General features: G+C 47.7%; 1 protein-coding gene across 4 annotated transcripts; it reads right to left on the bottom strand.

The window, feature by feature from the left end:
- Window positions 1-2,327: 2,327 nt before the first annotated feature.
- Window positions 2,328-17,247, bottom strand: Tnfaip3 (TNF alpha induced protein 3). 4 transcript variants are annotated; one of them, XM_087190022.1, is made up of 9 exons: window positions 17,113-17,247; window positions 13,527-13,835; window positions 10,254-10,444; window positions 9,485-9,632; window positions 9,153-9,323; window positions 7,980-8,160; window positions 5,725-6,644; window positions 4,763-4,944; window positions 2,328-4,199 (listed from the first exon to the last, which is right to left on the bottom strand). In XM_087190022.1, exons 2-9 carry the CDS (start codon window positions 13,819-13,821, stop codon window positions 3,915-3,917), a joined length of 2,373 nt encoding a protein of 790 aa, XP_087046148.1. In that variant the 5' UTR covers window positions 13,822-13,835; window positions 17,113-17,247; the 3' UTR covers window positions 2,328-3,914. The 4 variants fall into 4 exon arrangements, with proteins under 4 accessions (XP_087046148.1, XP_087046149.1, XP_087046146.1 ...); XM_087190023.1 differs by lacking the exon at window positions 17,113-17,247 and adding an exon at window positions 16,657-16,847; XM_087190020.1 differs by lacking the exon at window positions 17,113-17,247 and adding an exon at window positions 15,579-15,868.
- Between the last annotated feature and the right edge of the window lie 964 nt (window positions 17,248-18,211).

Below are 18,211 nucleotides of genomic sequence, written 5' to 3'. Positions count from 1 at the left end.
GGAAGAGCGAGTGCAGCCCTCACAAACCACTCCATCCGCCAGATACAATGGTGGCATAGAACACTGGAAGGGAAGATCGGAGAATAAAAGAGCCTCATGCAAAGTCAACAGTCCAAAGCAGCAGAATTTTGTCTTGAATACAGAAGTCAGAATCCAGCCTTGTGTGGCGTGGCGATGTCTGGTCCGGACAGTCCACCCATGAGTGGGGTCACACTGCCTGGGCCTCTCGACCCTTAGCTCTTGTGAGTGCGCGTGATGATGAACTTCGTAAAAGGATACATTCCTGTCACTTAGAGATGTACACTGAAGTATTTGTGGGTGTGAGGACACTATTGCTTTCAAATAGTCGAACAAATAAATAAATAGAAAAGAGAGGATGGGAAATGAAACAAATTTGGCAAAACGAGAGTTCATTATATTATTTTCTGATCACTGGACAGCTTAATAAAATAGATTTTAGGAGCTGTGCAGTGCTCCTAAACCGATCCATTGTGGGTACATCTGTACTGGATAGAAGAAGGAATAAAGGCTTGAGGGTGGAAGAATAGATTATTGTGTTTATGAGATATATATATATCTCAAGTGAGCTGGGAACTATGGACAAAGCCAAATATATATAAACATTTATTCATATGCATACACATTACATGTACGTGTGTGTGTGTGTGTGTGTGTGTGCGTGCATGTTGGTTTTTGGCATACTAGTTTTTTTGTTGTTGTTTTTTGTTTTTTGGTACTGGAGATCGAACTCGGCACCTTGTGCTTGCGAGGCAGGTGGAGGAACCACTGAGCTAAATCGCTGGCCCAGCATGTTGGTTTTTGTCCATGGTCCTTGGCTCATAACTCCCTCTCTAAACCAGGCCCCAATATCTAGAATTTCTCTCCCCTACGCTGGGTCATAGAACCTAACAATGTGCTCTAATGTTCCCATCTTTCTATCTCAGAGATGGGCATGCAGAAATTCTCTGATGCACCTCGTGTGATTACAGACTAAAATCCCCATTTAAGAAGGGATCCTACCCCAGGCCAGGACCGGACTGGACAGAGAGGCCTCGCTGGTCCTCCCCATGGGGCTATTAGTGTCAGCTCACTACGTGACCCCTTCGTTCGGGTCATGTTTCCATGAAGTTGTCCACGCTTCAGTCACAGCTCTGCAGAGAAGTCTCCAGAAACATCCCTTCTGGAGAGCCGGGTGCCGGGCGGTTCCTGAAGGCTGGCATGGCCAAGAGGACATGGAAGCTCTGGGCCCCAGCTCTTGTACTGCACCGTATATATCTCTCCATCTCTACCCTTAATAACGCCCTTTATAATAAATCAGGAAATGTTTTCCTAAGGTCTGTGAAGCAATCAAGTAAATTAATTGAACGTAAAGAAGGGGTTCTGGAAAACAAGACTTATAGGTGGTCAGCCAGCACAGGTAACAACCTGGGGCCTGTGACGGATCACGCGAGTGCACCTTGGGGGGGTGTCCAGCCTGGGGACTAACTCCTGACCTGTGGCATCTGGTGCCACCTCCAGGGAGATGGTGTTGACACCTGGCTGGTTTCCGCCGCAGAATTAGTTGTGTGCTTGCTTGCCGGTGGAGAGAACTTCTTACTTATTTGGGAACTGCAAAAATCTATTTGGGAACTTACTGGGGATTTAGCTCAGTGGCACCTTGCCTGCCTCCCAAGCTCAAGGTCCTGAGTTGAATCCATGGTACTGAGAAAAAAAAAAAAAATCTGTGACTACTGAGGGGTGAGAGCACAATGAGTTTATCATTTCCTATTTCTGGTGGCTGTAATGGCCAGACCACTTCTTCTATTTTATTGTTTTAATTTTTGAGACTGGATCTCATTATCCAGATGAGTCTGGCCTTGAACTTGTAGCGATGCCCTTGCCTCGGCCTCATGAGTGCTGGGATTGCAGGTGTGTGCCACCACACCCAGCTTTCTTAAGCTACCTCTTCTGGCCCGGGAACGCTCAGCCACTCTTTCTTCTTTGTGGATCCTTTCTTTCTCTCTCCCTGGTTGCTCTCCTCATTTTCTTCCCCGCTTCATGAAGGCTTAGGGCAGGAGCCCCAGGAAGAAGGACCCGGTGTCTTATCTGAGCAGGCACAGGCAGCCTTTCCTACCCCCGTGGTGCTCTGTGTCCTCTGGGTGAAACCCGAAGCCCGGTTCAGTACTGTCTCCCACCCTCATGCACTGATGATGTGCAGAAAGCTACCAGCCTCCTCAGGGAGGGAGGCGCTCACACACAGGTGTGCGTCACAGTGGCTGGGCAGGAGGCAGTCTCCTTATTGAGCTCGTCTTCTTTCAGGGTTCATCAACAGAAAACAACAACATCTGTTCTCAATAACTTATTTTTTAATATTAACTCTTTGTGAAGTTACATTTATTTAAGAAAACTTGAAGAAACCCAAAGATAGGCAGCATTCTAGGAGAAACAACTAAATGTGCAAATTTCAAATATTTTCTATAAGTATAAATAATCCCATTTCTTCACATTGAGAATGAAAATATTGGTAGACACAATTTTTGCAAGAGCCACAATTTTTGAAAGAACTAAATGAAAACACTCGCGTTTATTTAATATCTTTGGAAAGAAACTGGAAGAGACAGGAGAAAAGACATCTCAAATAATCTGAGGAAAGGCTTGTAGAGTTATGGATTGTAGGTATTTTCAGATCTTCATTTCAGACCCAATTCCCTCCTTTTTTCCCCCCACCTAGGGCAAATATGACACTATCACAAAGCACACAGAGAAAGAGCAGCCCAAAGACAGGCTGCAATGCCCTCAGCTCATGATTACTGGGCTTGTCCCAAGGCTGAGGTGTCACCAGACACAGGTTCCTTAGCATAGCAAATGAAAGCATCACGAAAGGTTTCCCTTTGAACCTCCCTGTTCCCAACCTTCCCTATTCCTTCCCTATCTTCTCTCCCAGGAGGTAGGATCAGAGAACAGTTTCTTATTATTCTAGAGATTCTCAAGATGTTTCTCGAGATTCTACTGAACGCACTCTTGAAGCCATTCCTTCTTTCCCAGGGAGACAGCAGCAGTGAATCAAAGAGAATATTCCCTAAGCAAATGTTAGCTCACGAAGACAAGGCAGAAAAAACATCTTCACTTAAATAACTGAAATTTGCAAATACAATAAATAAAGTGAATTATATACCAACGCTGCTAGGGCAGCATTTCAATATAAAAAATTCCCTCATACATAATATAAGGGTATATTATTTATGTACACATTTTTACACACAATAGTTCAAGATCTCTTTAGAAGGAAGACAACAATAACCCCAAGTTAGACACTGTCCCCCTAGAAGCTTTGCTGTAAAAGAGTGCACAAGGCAAAGAGCAGCTTGTTGGCTTTTTCCTGTGGACATGTTCTGTGTCAGCAGCCTCTGAGGCAGTCCGTGCACGGTTCTGTCGTTCCACAGAACCTCGCTCAGCAAGGAAATAGGCAGCAGGGAAACCCTAACTCCCGCTGCTCTCTGAACACATCCATTTTTCCTGAGTTCCCACGAGCTTCCTGTAGACGCCCTGTGCCTGGAGGATTCAGCGGAAGGCTGCCAGGATGGCTCTCCGGCTCCCAAGCCACCTATCTGTGTCTTTTCCATTTTCTAAGGAGAGGGGGCAGCACTCCTGGCAGGCAGGGCACACAGACTCGGCACACATTCCAAGTCCCAAGACATCAGGCCGCCTGCTTGGGAAGAGAAGAGTAGCTCTGGGCCGACTCCGACTTCATGCACTGCCAGTCACAAACTCTGCTCTAAGGCCACCTAAGGCCCAACCCGAGTGTCACAGACATGACGAAGAGCTTATCTTCCCTCCTTTGCTCAAAGACCCCCTCCAGGCCACTGTGTCAGGGCTGCTTCCAGTGGCACCCAGGGGATGGGAGTATTAGCACCATGCTGGACCCCTGCTTCCGCTTAACCATACATCTGCTTGAACTGGAAGCACTCGTTACAGTAGCCGTTGCACTTGGAGTTGCCGAAGTGATCACAGGCCGGGGCCCTGCAGCGCTGTTTGGGGGGCTCTTCGGGAACAGGCTCACCCCGGTGGGCCCCGAGGCCCACACGCTGGCTGAGGTGCTGGCACTCCATGCAGAGCTCCTCGCTGCGGCAGGCCAGGATGTTCTTGCAGGAGGCCCGGGCGCACTTGGGCCTCGAGGTGCCCTGGGTGGCTCTCGGCAGGTCTCTGTGCTGGCTGGATCTCTGAGGACAGAGAGTATGGTGAGACCTCATGGGACGGTGTGGATTCACATAGCAGGGGAACAAGAGGCTCCCAGGGGAAGGCTTCCTCCCAAACCCAACAAAGTCCACCTGGCCCTGGGTGGAGACCTCCAGAGGCCTGCAAACGGGGCTGGCGCTCCCCTTTGGGATTAATACTCAGCGCTCTACAAGACAGCTCCCAAAGCCTCTGCACTCGACAGGTGACATCTAGCCATGTCTCTGTCCCTGATCTGCCATCAAGCAGAGGTTCTGCCCAGTCTTGGCTCATGATAAAGGATTACAGAAGAAACCTGCTTTGTACATGTCTGTGCTTCTACTACAAACCAAAGATGTTTGTGATCAATGCCTGGCTTTCTGGATGTTTGAAGAAGTTTTACCACCTAGACTATGCAAACTGACAGCAGAGTTCCAACCTGGGCAGCCACAACAATGTGAACGCCTCGCCCAGGTTCCCACAGCACAGCCACCTGGCAGGGAGCCGAGCCCACCTGTCACAGCCCCCAAAGACGACCCGACACACGGGGAAGCTCCTCAGAGCAGCTCACCAGTTGCTCTTCAGTCCTCTTGGCCTCGTGAAATCTCTGGTTCTGAGCTTCAATGAAGCACTTCTGACAGTACCCTTCAAACATGGTGCTTCCCAGGGTGCCACATTCCCTGCCCAGGCATGGAACGGCATTCTGGAACCTGGAGCCAGTGGGGCTGGCTTTCCCTGAGGCAGCAACAAAATCTACGAGACAGTGGAGGCTGTTCAGTACCACAGACACAGAGACGCTGAAGGATCTTATACATTCGGCAAAATAACAACATGACCACTGAAGCAGCTTGGGCTTTACGGTCTCTCCCCCTGAACCTGCTGTGCTCATTGGTCAGGGAAACAAAACCAATGGCAGAAACATTAACTGCCCACCCTTCTTTCGAGTTAGAGATTTCCCAAGCCACAAATGCTTTCCCACAGTGTCAAAGGAGACTTCCCACCTGCCAGCTACTACTCTTCAGATTGAGTTTCTCTATTATTTGATTGATTGATTGATTGGTATTTTTTGAGACAGGGTCTTGCTATGTAGTTCAGGCTGGCCTTGAACTCACTATGTAACCCAGGCTGGCCCTGAACCCACTGCAATCCTCCTGCTTCAGCCTCCCGAGTGTTAGGATTATAAGCATGCACCACCGAGTGAGTTTCTCAATTATATATCAACATTGCAGAAGTCTAGTTTAAACTGTATCTAATAAATGACAACCAATGGCCTTATGAAAACCAACTCTATCTACTGGGCAATTTTGGTTTGGCACACAGTAACTAAGAGCTGCTGCCATCATAGACTGCCTCCTACATCCAGGAGCAGCGGGCAGAACCACAACTGTCCCCAAGCCCAAGGCGGTGGGAAAGCACAGTGGGGTCTGACCACTCCACCCAACTGCTCAGATGGGCTCCTTTGCTTGAAGTTCAGGGACAAAACCCCCTTTGGAACAAGAGCTGTTGCGCTAAGAACTCTATCACCACACTCACGTTTGTTTTCTTTGTACTCGATGAAACACAGAGTGCAAAAGCCTTTGTTTTCCGGCGTCCCAAAATACATGCAGCCAGCTTTCCTGCACTTGCTTGTCCCAGTCCTGTCCCCTGGAGTCCGTGCGGCCTGAGAGAGGCAGCCAGAGGGGGCGTCATTTCCAGCTCTGTGACAAGAATGCGGGGAGAGACTCTGCATGAGCTGCGAGGGGTCAGACTTGGACCTCTGGTGACAGGAAGAAGGGACACTGGAGCCGAGGCTGGAGGAAGACTCTGTCGTAGTCCTTTTGAAGCAAGTACTGCAGATCCCATTAAATGTCCTAGTGACGTCCTGGAGGCAGGCCTGGCACTTACCAGGATCTAAATGTCTGGTGGCATCTGCAGTCTGGCTGGCATTCAATTGCCGGGCATTGTGACATCGCTCACAAAACCCATTGTGCTGCACATTCAGTGTGAAGGGGCAGCCAGGGCTCCTGCACTTCATGGCCGTGGTCTCGCTGAACAGGAAGAGGCTGGGGGCTGTAGGTGGGGCCGAGTGAGGTCCACCCACTGGCTCCTCAGGGCACCAGGCTGAGGGCTTGTAGGCCTCTCCCCGAGACCCCCCAAGCGCCATGCCAGGGAGGCCCTCGGGGCCGGGCTTGGAGTTCAGCTTTGGGAGTTTGCTTTGGTTCTTTTGGCGCCTCGCCGAGCACTCGTGGCATAAAGGCTTGGTGTTCACGGACATGAAAAATGGACAGTTGGGTGTTTCACATTTTACATCCATGAGGGAGAGCTGGGGTGTGGTGGGCTCCAGGGGGTTCTGTGAATGCACCCCTCTCCTCCCCTGCTCGCTGTTTTCTTGCCATTTCTTGTACTCATGCTGAACAAGTTCAAAGTAGTCATCTACCAGATTTATTTCTTTGGGTAAGTTAGCTTCATCCAACCTAAAGACCCAAATGGGAAAAGATGAGACTACACAAAATGGCACTCAATGCTTTACAGCATCAGCTCCTAAGGGTTTTCAGAATGTGGATTCACTGCCATCCCCGAACTGCAGGTCTGTGACAGTACATGGTTCAAGATGTTTCCCAACATGTCCTCCAGTAGAGCATGAAGTCATTTAGTCTAAGACTCATTATTTTTCTAAAATCAGAGTCTCAATTATCATCTTTGTGTGTCTACACAAAACTACAGATGGGCTGGGGATTTAGCTCAGTGGTTCTGGCGCCTGCCTCGCAAGCTGAGGACCCGAGTTCGATCCCTGGTACCAAAAAAAACCCCCAAAACTACAGATAATTCTAAAATAAAAAAAGGTCCTTGGGGCTGGTGGTGTAGCTCAGTGGTAGAGCACTAGTGTAGCACGTAAGAGACCCGAGGTTCCATGCCTGGCATCACAAAGATAACAAACCAAACCAAAAAAAGCCAACATGAAACCTAGCAAGGGGTCCTTTGTGAAGAGCTCTTTCTCCTGTTTATCTGTTGCTTTTTTAAAAAGTCATTTTCACCATGTAACTTCTCAGCGATCAAATTTCTAGTAAAACATTACTCAGATTATTCACGTGGGTCTGGTCCATTTTATGGTGCAACCACTTTTGGGACACTTTTTTCTGCATTTTGCTGTTCTTAATTTTAAACTTGTGTCTGATCTCCACTAAAAGAAAGTTCTCTGCAGTGTAATGAAGAGGCAGACACACCTGCAGACATTGTTTACTGTTGACTCGAGCTGGCTAATCTCCACTTCGAGAGAGAAACTGATTCTTCTGTGCCCTCGCTGTATCTCAAGCATTCTAAATTCTCAGAAGCAGCCGCCTCTTTAACCTAAAGGCAGGGTTTGGATCTTGGACACAGGCACAATGGGGACTCTGCGGGTGTCCCTCTGCTTCTCCATGTGGCTGTCACATAAACACAATCTGCAACCCAGTGTATGTCTGTCCTTACCAAGAAGCCAAGAGGAAAAGGCTTTTTGCTTCCAATAGTCTTCAGTAGCTCTTATTTTTAATATGCACTAGAATCTAGACACATGTAGACACATACTTTTAAAACCCACAGTTTTGACTCTCAGCATCTAGATGCCCTGGAAAATCACAATGGAACATTACTTATTTTCCATTTGAAACCAAAGCTGGTGATGCCTTGAGTGATCCTCTCTGCCTCTTTAAATTTGCTTCATATTGGAGGAAGCTGGTTACAGATAATTTTGCTGTGGAGCATTGGAGTGGCAGCTGCCTCTGTGGCTAATGTAAAGAAAGTTACAGACGACAGCACGATCAAGCGCTTACTTTGCAGCATTAATCAGATGAGTGGTGCCATGGTCCCAGCCCTGGACTGGAATTTCTATCACCATCAAGTACTCCTTTAAGAGCTTTTCCTTCATCTCATTTTCAAGATCTGTCAAAAAGTGAATTTTTAGGTCTTCAAATCTCCCTCGGTCTCTGTTAACAAGCGGCACAGCTCGGATTTCTGAGGGGAAAAAAATAGCATATAAGTAAAATGTTACTCTGGAGAGGAGGTTGAATATAAAGCTATGTGTATGTATATAGTGGTCACATTTCGAACATGCAGAAAGCATATGATTAAAAGAGTAGAAAAGCATCATCTGGTCACAGTTAAATTCACATGGGAAAACAAAGTGCACTGAACTCTAATACATGCATTGCTTCCAGGAGGCTCACAGAATATTAACTAGCCAGCAGGCAGCGGGTCTTACTGGTTAAACTCCCATGTTCCAAAGTCAGGTGGGCTTGAGTTCAAATCCTGACTGTTTCGCTATCAAGTTATGTGACAGCAGACAGCTTATTTAACCTCTTCGAGGTACAAGTGCCACAGCAGTAAAATGAGGCTCTCTATACCCACGTCTCCCAGGGAGGCTCGAGGATGAAATGGAAGGAAATATGTACCTTGGGCCATAAGCACTGAGCACAGGGCCACTCCCATCAGGCCGCCAGACTGGGAGCAAACCTGACAGACACCAGCCCACTCGGGCTCTTGCACTGCACTGAGGCCTCCTACATTTGTCCCTCGAAGTAGGACCTGAGCTAAGAATGCGTATACACTTATCTGCTACTTGTGATTAACATGCTCCAAGTGCTTCCCTGGTCATATTCAAAAAGATGTGGGACCTGACCATTACCGAGCCTTCGTTACTTACTACTGCAGGTATGTAATGCGAACCAAACTTTTGAGTAGATTTTAGAGCATTCTGAATTAGGGATGTTCAACTAGTAAATTTAAATATTTTAAAAATCTGAAAAAAATTCAAATGAAATCTGCAACACGTGTCGTCGTCCCAAGCATCTGGGATAAGGGACACTCCACCTGTATGTACTAAGCAAATGACATCACACTATATTTCAATGAAAACAATATCTTTAAATAAGACTATCTGAAAAAGGAGCAAAAGAGTCCCAGGCACTCACAAGAGTTAGGAATGTAAACAGGTGCCATTTTCTTACCAGGCCCACTGTCCTTCAGCGTCACCAGAGGGACAAAGTGGTGGCTGTCGTAGCCAAGGACGATGGGGAATCTGTAGCAGTCCTGGGCAGGCCAGTGGAGGGGCAGGTAAATCCCACCCACTTTCAAAGGGGCGAAATTCGAACCTGATTCCAAACTTCTCAGCATTTTGTCTGCTCAAGGAAAGAAAATGAGAAAGGTCACCGTGTGACTTTCATCAAATGCCACCCAGTACTGTTACCCGAAATTTCGGGATTGAGGGCTTTCCCTAAGAACCAAACCATGACAGCTGAAAAACGTGAGAATGCAAATAATCACTCGGCGGGCATCTCACCTGCAATGATGATGATGGGCCTTCTGAGGATGTTGCAGAGGACGAATATGTGGATTTCCTCCAGGGAGTTGTATGGGAGCGCACTGCGGGCTGCCGGGGAGTCTGCAGACGCCATGCCAACGAGGTTGTCCCATTCGTCATTCCAGTTCTAAGGGGAGAGAGGCGGGAGGGGGATTAAAGGCATCTGTATTCAAAAGCCCTTCCAGCACTACTCTGCCATCACACATTTATGTAACTCAGCTTATTTTTTCCCCTTTCTTGAAGTCATTATTCACATGATTGTCCCTTTTTCCCCGTTTTGGCCTTCTTCCTTTACTTTTTCCCACTACAAAGCAAACTCAAAGGTGGGGACAGCACCTGCTTTCAAAACAATCCCTGACGAGGCATAACACTGACGCCCCCTCATCCAAGTGTCCACAAAAGCCCGGAACTTGTGACCTAGACTGCTGAGGCAAAGGCCTGCTCAGGGCAGCATGTGACAGGCAATCAAAGTGAAAAACAACACAAAAGCCAAGGAATGGCCAGGGGCAGGAGGCCTGCTACTGAAGCGCTCCAGAGCCAGGAGTGTGCTGCTCAGCAGCTTCTGGGTGCAGGAGAAGCCTGGGATTTGTCCAGGGGAGGCTTTCGGGGTTTTCCATGGAGCGTGCTTTGCTTAGCCAAACCCATGTGATCCATTAAGTCATCTGCTCCTCCAGAGGCAGAGATGGCTCAGAATACCCTTTACCCACATGGAGCTGTCAACAGATGCTCCCACAGGAATGGAACGTACCCGAGTATCATAGCAGAGCCCCGTTTCCACGAATTCCTGAGATTTCAGAGACTCGAGCTGCCAGCGGAATTTGAAGTTGCGTGTGTCGGTCTCCTTAAGCGTGCTGAAGAGGGCTTTCCTCAGCACGAGGTCTGTGTCCTGGACACCCCACATGTACTGACAAGCAGCGTGCATGAGGCAGTTGCCATCGCCTAAGGACAGAGGGAGCGACAAGGAGCAAGGTCAAGCCATCTGCACGTAAGGATCTACAAAGGTTTGCAGAAAAGACTGGCCCAACTGCAATCACAGGGGCCGAAGGGCTCGATTTCATATCAAGGACCAACTGATAACATTTCACACTCTGATGACACTGGGAGGAAAACATTTTTTTTTTTTTAAATGAACAGCAGCAACAGGGCAGAGGAGCCAGAGGACCTTGGTTCTAGGATGGCTCTGCTCCTAACTGATGCAGGTGACTTTGGGGGAAACTGACTGAGGTCTTAAACAGCTGAACTCCTCATGAAATGAGGGCTCTGGGTGGTGAAAGTCTACAATCTACCTCAGTAACAGACCTTGGTTTGCTGGCTATGGCACCAGCACTATTGCTCTAAGCAAGGGCAGCCAGGACAGAGTGTGCAGACCAGGAGACAGGCCTACCTCAGCCTACTAGACAGAGATGGTCTGGCTATGATTCAGTGTTACATGACTGGACCATTCCACTGGAGCTTGGGGCCCCAGTATTTTCCTCTCCTGGTTTGTACCTAGAGCCTGTGGGCACTGGCACCAGCCAAAATGCGTTCTGTGAGCCTGCTTGTGAGCAACTATCAAGTCCTTTTGAAAAGTTAAAAAGCACCCAGATGCCAAAATTTTAAAATAATTCAGTGTTTAGAGCTGGCATTTGGAGAAAAAGACAGGTCAATTTTCTTCCATTAATTGGTGACTTTTCATGTAAGGACCTAACTGTGGGGCTAAAACTCACAATTTCATATGGCTTTTTTTCAACTGCCAAATAATAACACTGGGGAGGGATTTTTAATAGGAAAAAAAGTTAACTTCTTAATTCCCTGTAGCAAATGCAAAGTAATATTTATTTTTTAAAAAGTTAAACTGTTCTCTTACACTATTATATAGTAAGGCAATAAACCTACTTGAAATTTTATCAAATCTTAATCATAATCAAACTGTAAAAAATACATCTAAAAACCCTCAAATACATATCCAATCAATATTCCATCAACTTACACACTTAAAAAACTAGCGAAGTATTCACACAAATGAACAAAAAGATCACCCAAGCCTTGTGTCTTGGCAGAAGTGTAGCAATGATTGTATTCTGTTGAAATTTCCCCTTTGCAAAATCTAGAGCAAAGATAAGGCTTTTTTTTCTTCTTCTTGTGCTAACTTTCAGTTCTTTATTGAGATGCACCAGTATAAAATTCCCTAAGTAACATCTGGAATTCCCCAGTTCTAAGTTATTTGACTAGCAATTGAGCAACAGCTATTGTACGTTTTGTTCTGGTGTGTAGACATTTACACTGTGAACTGCAGGCTGGACTTTCCAAGTGGGTGTGGTCAGGGTGAGCTGGAATAGGGCTACTCATTATACAAGTGAAATCGCGGCAGCCAATAGACGATGGAATTTTTCATATGAAGTTTCAATTTTATGCCACCTACTCCCTTCCTCATTCACCGCAGTCTCATATCCTCAAATGCAAACTTGTGAATCACCCCCACAACAGAACACTGACTTTGAAGAAACCTTCCTATGGGGGGAAGCATTAAAACAAAAAAAAGTGCTAAAAATTAGACAAGAAAAGCCATTTGTTTCCTCCTTCCCTTAAATATCATTTCTTCCTTTTTTCCTAATTTTAAGAAATTTTCTGCAAAGTAGGAAAATCAGGATTGGGGGCCTAAAAATCCCTGTTTCCCAGGAAATGTTATCAAAATACACTTGCTTTTGTAGCATGAATCCTTACTGATTTAAATGACATATGATTGCAAAATAAATGTCTACTCTTTATATCCTTTTCTTAAGGAAACAAAGGATTTCCTGCCTTAAGGAAATACTGCAGAATGTAGGTTACTTCTGTTCATGGTAATAAGATTTCCCTCTTTCTACCCATTTATAATTCTCCCAAAGTTGACTGTCTCTTTTTTTGTAACAAAAATGGGACAGAGTTGAAACCACAGACTGTCTGTCAGGTACATAAGCCCCTTGATGACGACTTAACATAATTACCTACTTCTATGCATCACTGGATTTAATGCCAAGAACAATGTAGACAGTAGCTATCTCCAGTTTTCTTTGAACTTTTGTTTCTAAGAGTCTAAGCTTCATAAATGCAGGTAAGACGTTAAGGTGATATACAAGAGCCCCCAGAATAAAAACAAGCACAAAAGCTCCACATCTACCAATCATTTTGTGTTACTCAAGTCAAAAATAGCCAAAGCTAATGCACCAATTAAGTTATTAAGTTAATGTTATTATCATCATCACTGCCAACGAGGATTTTCTGTTCTTGGAGGTATTATTTTGATCAGGAGTTTAGTCACTGATGTAAAGACCTAAGATTGCTGCTCTTACCTAGGCTATATGCATTTAATTGATCTTGTACAATCTACTTACTTATTCTAACATCTATATCCAACAAGGCAGAATTTTGCACTGCATGTACTGCACGAGACAGTACGTGCCTGGATGTTTCAATCTATGCACAGATTCTTGCTCAAAGGAAATGATTAAAATATAAAACTGTAAAGCTTGGAACAGGAAATAGCTCTTAGTGGTACAGTGGTATAGGACCATAGGCAATAGGACCTAGGTAAGGGAAGATAAAACAACTTCAGCTTCCCAACAGCCTTAACCCATAAAATGTACAACTCAAGAATTACAAAGACATCACAAGCAGTTTCTAATAACAGTATGAAACAACAGTGATACCAGTTTTCAACACCATGCTTTCCTTTTGAACTTAAACCTTTGAAAATATTTCCATTACTACCCAGGGAAGGGCATTTTACAGATGATTAAACAGCTGCAAGAATTAGAAACATTAATCACCTAACTGGGCCATGGTGTTTAGAAAAACATATTCCCCAAGTCTCAAAGCCCTGTGCAAGGGAATACACACGCTTAGAAAATATTCAAGAAAATGTTCACTGAACAAGCTTGCTTCTATCATGCGCCCCTCACGGAGCCAGTCTGCTAAGGCGGCTATGATTAGTGCAACTGAAGCTTCGGGAATGGGGAGCCCACACCGTGGGAGCTGTGCCGGACAGTGGAGCGAGTCTTACCATTGGTTTTCAGTGCCACGAGCTTCCTGACTTCACGACACCAGTTGAGCTTCTTCTGGCTTTCCAGGGAAGCCTGGATGTTTCTGTCGATGAGAGCTTTGTGGATGATCTCTCGGAACGGGGGACAAAACTGGCAAGTTCTGAACATTTCCAGCGTGTACCGGTGCATGGTTTTAAAATGATGAATGATCCCATTCGTAGGTTTGAAAATGTCTTCTGGAGTTCTCTCTCTTATCTTCACAGCTTTCCGCATATTGCTCAAATACAAAGCCTGAGGAAGGAGTTGTTCGGCCATGGTGTCTACGTCGCCTGAAGAGCAGGGGGAAAGAACCCATTCCATTAGCCTGCCTTTGATACTACTCCTATATACCTGCCGGCAGGAAACCCCACTGTTTGATCTTGTCATTACCCCAATCTGTAGGCAAAGGATCTTAGTCACCTCTACTCCTAGGATACTAGCCGGCCGCAAGGATGAACTCACACTGGACTGTTTTAAGTTACATCACTTTTAAAGATTAGTCTAAACAAGAGAAGGAAGGGGAGACTGGAGCTGAGGAGGAGGGGGATAACCCAAGTTTTCAGAATATCTGTCAGGGAGTCAAGCCTGGACCAAGTCAGGCCCAGGTCCTGGGCCACAAAAATCACTGAAGCTTCCCTGAAGCTGCCTTCTGAGGCCATCCTGGAATGGCCACTGGGTTTCAGGTGCACTGGATGCCAGCAAAGGGCACGATGGAGCCCAGACAAGCCTAGCTCCTCCCCCAGACCACCACCCGTCAGTCCCCGCTATTGGGCAAAGCCTTGAGTCCTCTTGTAAACACTCCCTCCCCAGGCTGCTAGGACAGTGAATATTTTGGGAAAGATCCTACAACTTGCTGCTGTCACTTAGGCTGCTGCTTGGTGTTTCCTCTTTAGTCCCAAAGCAAAGTATAAAGAGTTTATTCATGAAGTGTCTCCCAATATTTATAGTCAAAACTGATATCCAACAAACAAGCCTATTTCCAACACGTCGCTGTGCAGTTTCATAAGTAAATGGGCAACATCCTCTCAGAACCTTGTTACTGGACCACACTCATGACATGAGAATGAGAATCAGAACAGGAGATTCTACACTTCCAAGAACAGACACTGGAGCTCAATTATTTTGACTCATCTCTCAACCACATTTTAGTATGCCCTGCAGGTACCAACATTCAGGTGCATTTCCATCCCATCCTTCACCCTGAAATTGGCACGCATAATCAACAGGTGGAGGAAATGAAAATCTGGAAGCAGACAGGAAAGAAGTTTCAGCCAGGAGGCCACTCAGGACAAGTGGGGGTGGAGTGGGGTCAAAGGCCAGCATCCCTCACTCCTGTCCCGTGCTATCTGCCTCACTAGCTCTTCGGTGGGCATCTCACTATCCATCCTTATTTTCAGGAGCACAAAACTGTCCCCCTTGGGAAATTTCCCAGCAATGGTTAATCCCCTCTCCTGCATCACACTCTCTGCCAGGACAGCCCTTCAGCAAAGAGAGGTGTTAAACTACAGGGAGAAGAAACCTAGAACTTAGGGAAGCCACTCCGGGAGGGTCTAGCTAGCCTCTCTTAAGTCACTGATAAGATGAATTAAATTCTTGAGGGCCACTTGAAGGACAGAGGTTGGGAATTAAAGGAGCCTGAGGCTGTGTAAGGATCTGTACTGAGATTCTTGATCTGATTGCTGGGAGAAGCTCTGGGTCAGATGATAGCAATTATTCCCTCTAGGTGGAATCAGGCAAAAGCACAGAAGGACCAAGACCACAATGGTGAGACAAAAACATCACACACATATCCTTTATGGTGCAGCAAAGTGCCTTTCACCAACAGTAGGAATCCATTCATCCATGAATCCACCAGACAAGAATTGCCTGACCACCCACTGAAAGACTGGGGCTAAAAGTCAGAGGTGATCTTATTTCCCCTACTTGAAATCACACAACTACCTTAGTCTGCTGCTACAGGTCCTGCCCGGCCCTACAATCATGCAGGGGTGGGGCTTCACCCAGAGCCAGGTCCTCCCATACCTGCCCCTCACCTGTGGCAGCTACAGGGCTTGCAGCTTGCAGATAGCGACAGCCAGGCAGTAGGAAGATTCTACACAAACTACTCTTTCCTCTTTTTGCTTTTCTGGCTCTTCTATTTTTCTTTTCCATACCTAAAGATCTTTCAGCAAAGATCTAACATGTTGAGAGCTATAAACCATACGCAAGACATGCAAATGTTAATATTCAACAGCTCAGTGCAATCTCATTCATACATTTCTTCCCCGCACAGCCCTGCAAGACTAAAATCACCTCCTTAAAAGCAAAACAAACCCAAGGCCCGAGTTTCCAGTTCTTAGATTTTTCCACACTTGAGATTAAAGAATACATTTTTCTAACATATAATTCTAATGTCTTTATGGGCAAAAACATACAGTACTGCCCTTAACTTTTTAATTTTTTTTTAAACTTGTTACCTCACTGCCTTAAAGTAATTTCCCAATTTTTGTCACTAGGATCAATAAAATTCTACAGAACTTAGTCATTACACTCTTTCCCCTTTGTTCTATTTTTTCCACTCTGGGCTGACATTTTTTGTCTGCGATGTGGAATTTTATGAATTATTTATCAACAATACCCCAGCCAACTGTTGGGAAGTATTCCTCCCAAAAACTGTACAAAGAGCTGCAAAACCCGGGAGCAGCATCTTGGATGGTGGGAATGGGCCACTGACTGGCTGCTCCGCAATCTGGGACCGGGGCTGCGGGACAGAGGGCTCTGTCATCACCAATGATTTTCCCAATGGGTTGCCCGACACTGGCCCCGGCTGGCTTCCCAAGGAAAGATGAGGCAAAGGGGGCTGAAAACAGAGCAGATTCAAGAAGAGCTGAACTGAGCTGAGCTCTTCTTCACTTAAAACCACTGCTTTCCTGAGACGCCAGGTGGCAGGATGTGGGACGACCCGGGCTGACGAGGTAGAGTGCGGGGTAGGGACTGGCGCAGGGACCCGCTGGCCGATCCTAGTGTAAAAAGCCAGCGACTCCTAGTCCGTGCACTCTTCTCTTAACTGCTGCAGCTGGGAAGCTGAAGGCTCGGCCCCGACCCACCCCCTGCACGGAGCACCGAGCATACCGACGCCGTCCCCGGGGCCCCCAGGAACCCTGGGGAGGCTGCTCCTGGGACACACATCCCTGCTGGGCGGGTTCTGCACAATCTGCGAAGAAACCGCAACGCTTCTGCAAGGTCTACGTGGCGACGAGCATGCAGCGCTGATTCCCAAACCAAGATGTGACAAGGAGCCAGAAAGCACTCACGACCACCCGACCCGAGCACCGAAGGCCGACTCTCCCTCCACCAGCCTGCTGCAGCCCGCGGTGTCTGCACTGTGGGCGGCGGGAGGCAGCCGGGGCTGTCACCCCGACATCTGCCACGGCGATCTCGACTCCAGCACTCCAAAACCCAGGACCGGCGCGAGCTAGCCGCACGCTCCTCCCCCGCCACCCAGCCCGGGACGGCAACGCAAAGCCCGCGCCTGCGAGACCTGGCCGCCCGCCACACGCCCGCGCCCTGCACCCGGGCGGCGCTCACCTCTCCGGGCCGCGCGTTCCTCTCGCAGAGTCCGGGTCAGGGCCGGCGCGGGCGGCTGACGCGGGTCGGGATCCAAATCGGAATCAGGGTGGGGGTCGGGCCGGGGCTGCACCCCATGGACGCCCGGGCTCGGGCTCGCTGGCTCGGCCGGCCGGCTGGGGGTGTGGATGCGTCCCGGCGGCCGCCGCTCCGCCCCCGCCAACTCCGCGCTCTCCGGGCTGTGCCACTGCAGACTGTGCAGTTTCCTTTTCTGCCTCGCAGTTGTACCGGCCGCAGCTCCCCTGGGGATTTCCACCAGGGACTTTCCAGTCACCTGATGGCGCGCCTCGGACCCCACCGGTCGCCAGGGGGCGCGCGAGGCCACCACGCTCAGGGCCCCGCGTCCCGCCCCGCTGGCCGCCCCAGAAACTCCTGCGCCCCGCCCCGGGGTGTCCCCGCCTGAGTCACCGGGCATTTCGGAAGCTGCCCTGCGCGTCACATCCATGTGGAAATCGTGGTGATGGGAACTGGAAACGAAATCGGTTCTTTTTTTACAGTCGCTTTTCTGCAGAAAAAATCAAGTGTGGACCCGCAGGGAAATCAGAGAGACAGAAAACCCTAAAAACCACCCGGCCCCCCGAGACCCAAGGGCTGGGCTGGAAAAGTCTGGGCTGAAATAAATCAGAAGCTCGAGCTTAAATATCGCAGGGCTTCTCTTACATGGGAAACCCAAAGAATAGATAAAGAGCAAAATAAAACAAATAGGAGCAGGGAGATCTTTTGCAGAAAAAAGGGGAACAAGAGAAAGAGTGGGATGGGAGGGAAGATGAAAGGGATGAGAAAAGAATTAGGATGTGTTGTGTCCGTGAGCCAACTCCACCCAAGGAATACAGTCATTATGTACTGCAAATATGCACTAATACAAATTAAAAATTAAAAAATTATAACACCAATTCCCAGGCTCAAAAAGAAAAGTCTGAGCTGAGCAGGAGATGCGCGTAGGGGGCAGCCCTTCACAGGCCTGGCGGGATTTGGACAGAAAGAAGTGGCAGCTCCGCTTCCGGTCAGCCCCAGGCTCCAGGCTGGCTGGGTGTTCAGGGACCAGGTGACGCCAGGCCCC

Source organism: Heterocephalus glaber, unplaced genomic scaffold, assembly GCF_053883595.1.
Source record: "Heterocephalus glaber isolate CG9 unplaced genomic scaffold, H.glaber_assembly_v1.0 deba00001550, whole genome shotgun sequence".
Taxonomy (NCBI): Eukaryota; Metazoa; Chordata; class Mammalia; order Rodentia; family Bathyergidae; genus Heterocephalus; species Heterocephalus glaber.
The sequence above is the reverse complement of the archived record's forward strand: the minus strand, read 5'-3'. Positions and strand labels throughout refer to the sequence as shown.

Bases quoted from the DNA above. Each gene is read 5' to 3' on its own strand.
- Tnfaip3 (XM_087190020.1), bottom strand. From the start codon at position 15,696: ATGGAAAAGAAAAATAGAAGAGCCAGAAAAGCAAAAAGAGGAAAGAGT. The intron at 10,445-13,526 runs GTAAGACTCGCT...CTCTGTCCTTAG, and splicing joins CGTGGCACTGAAAACCAATG to GCGATGGCAACTGCCTCATG. The intron at 4,945-5,724 runs GTGAGTGTGGTG...ACTGTCTCGTAG, and splicing joins CGAGTACAAAGAAAACAAAC to ATTTTGTTGCTGCCTCAGGG.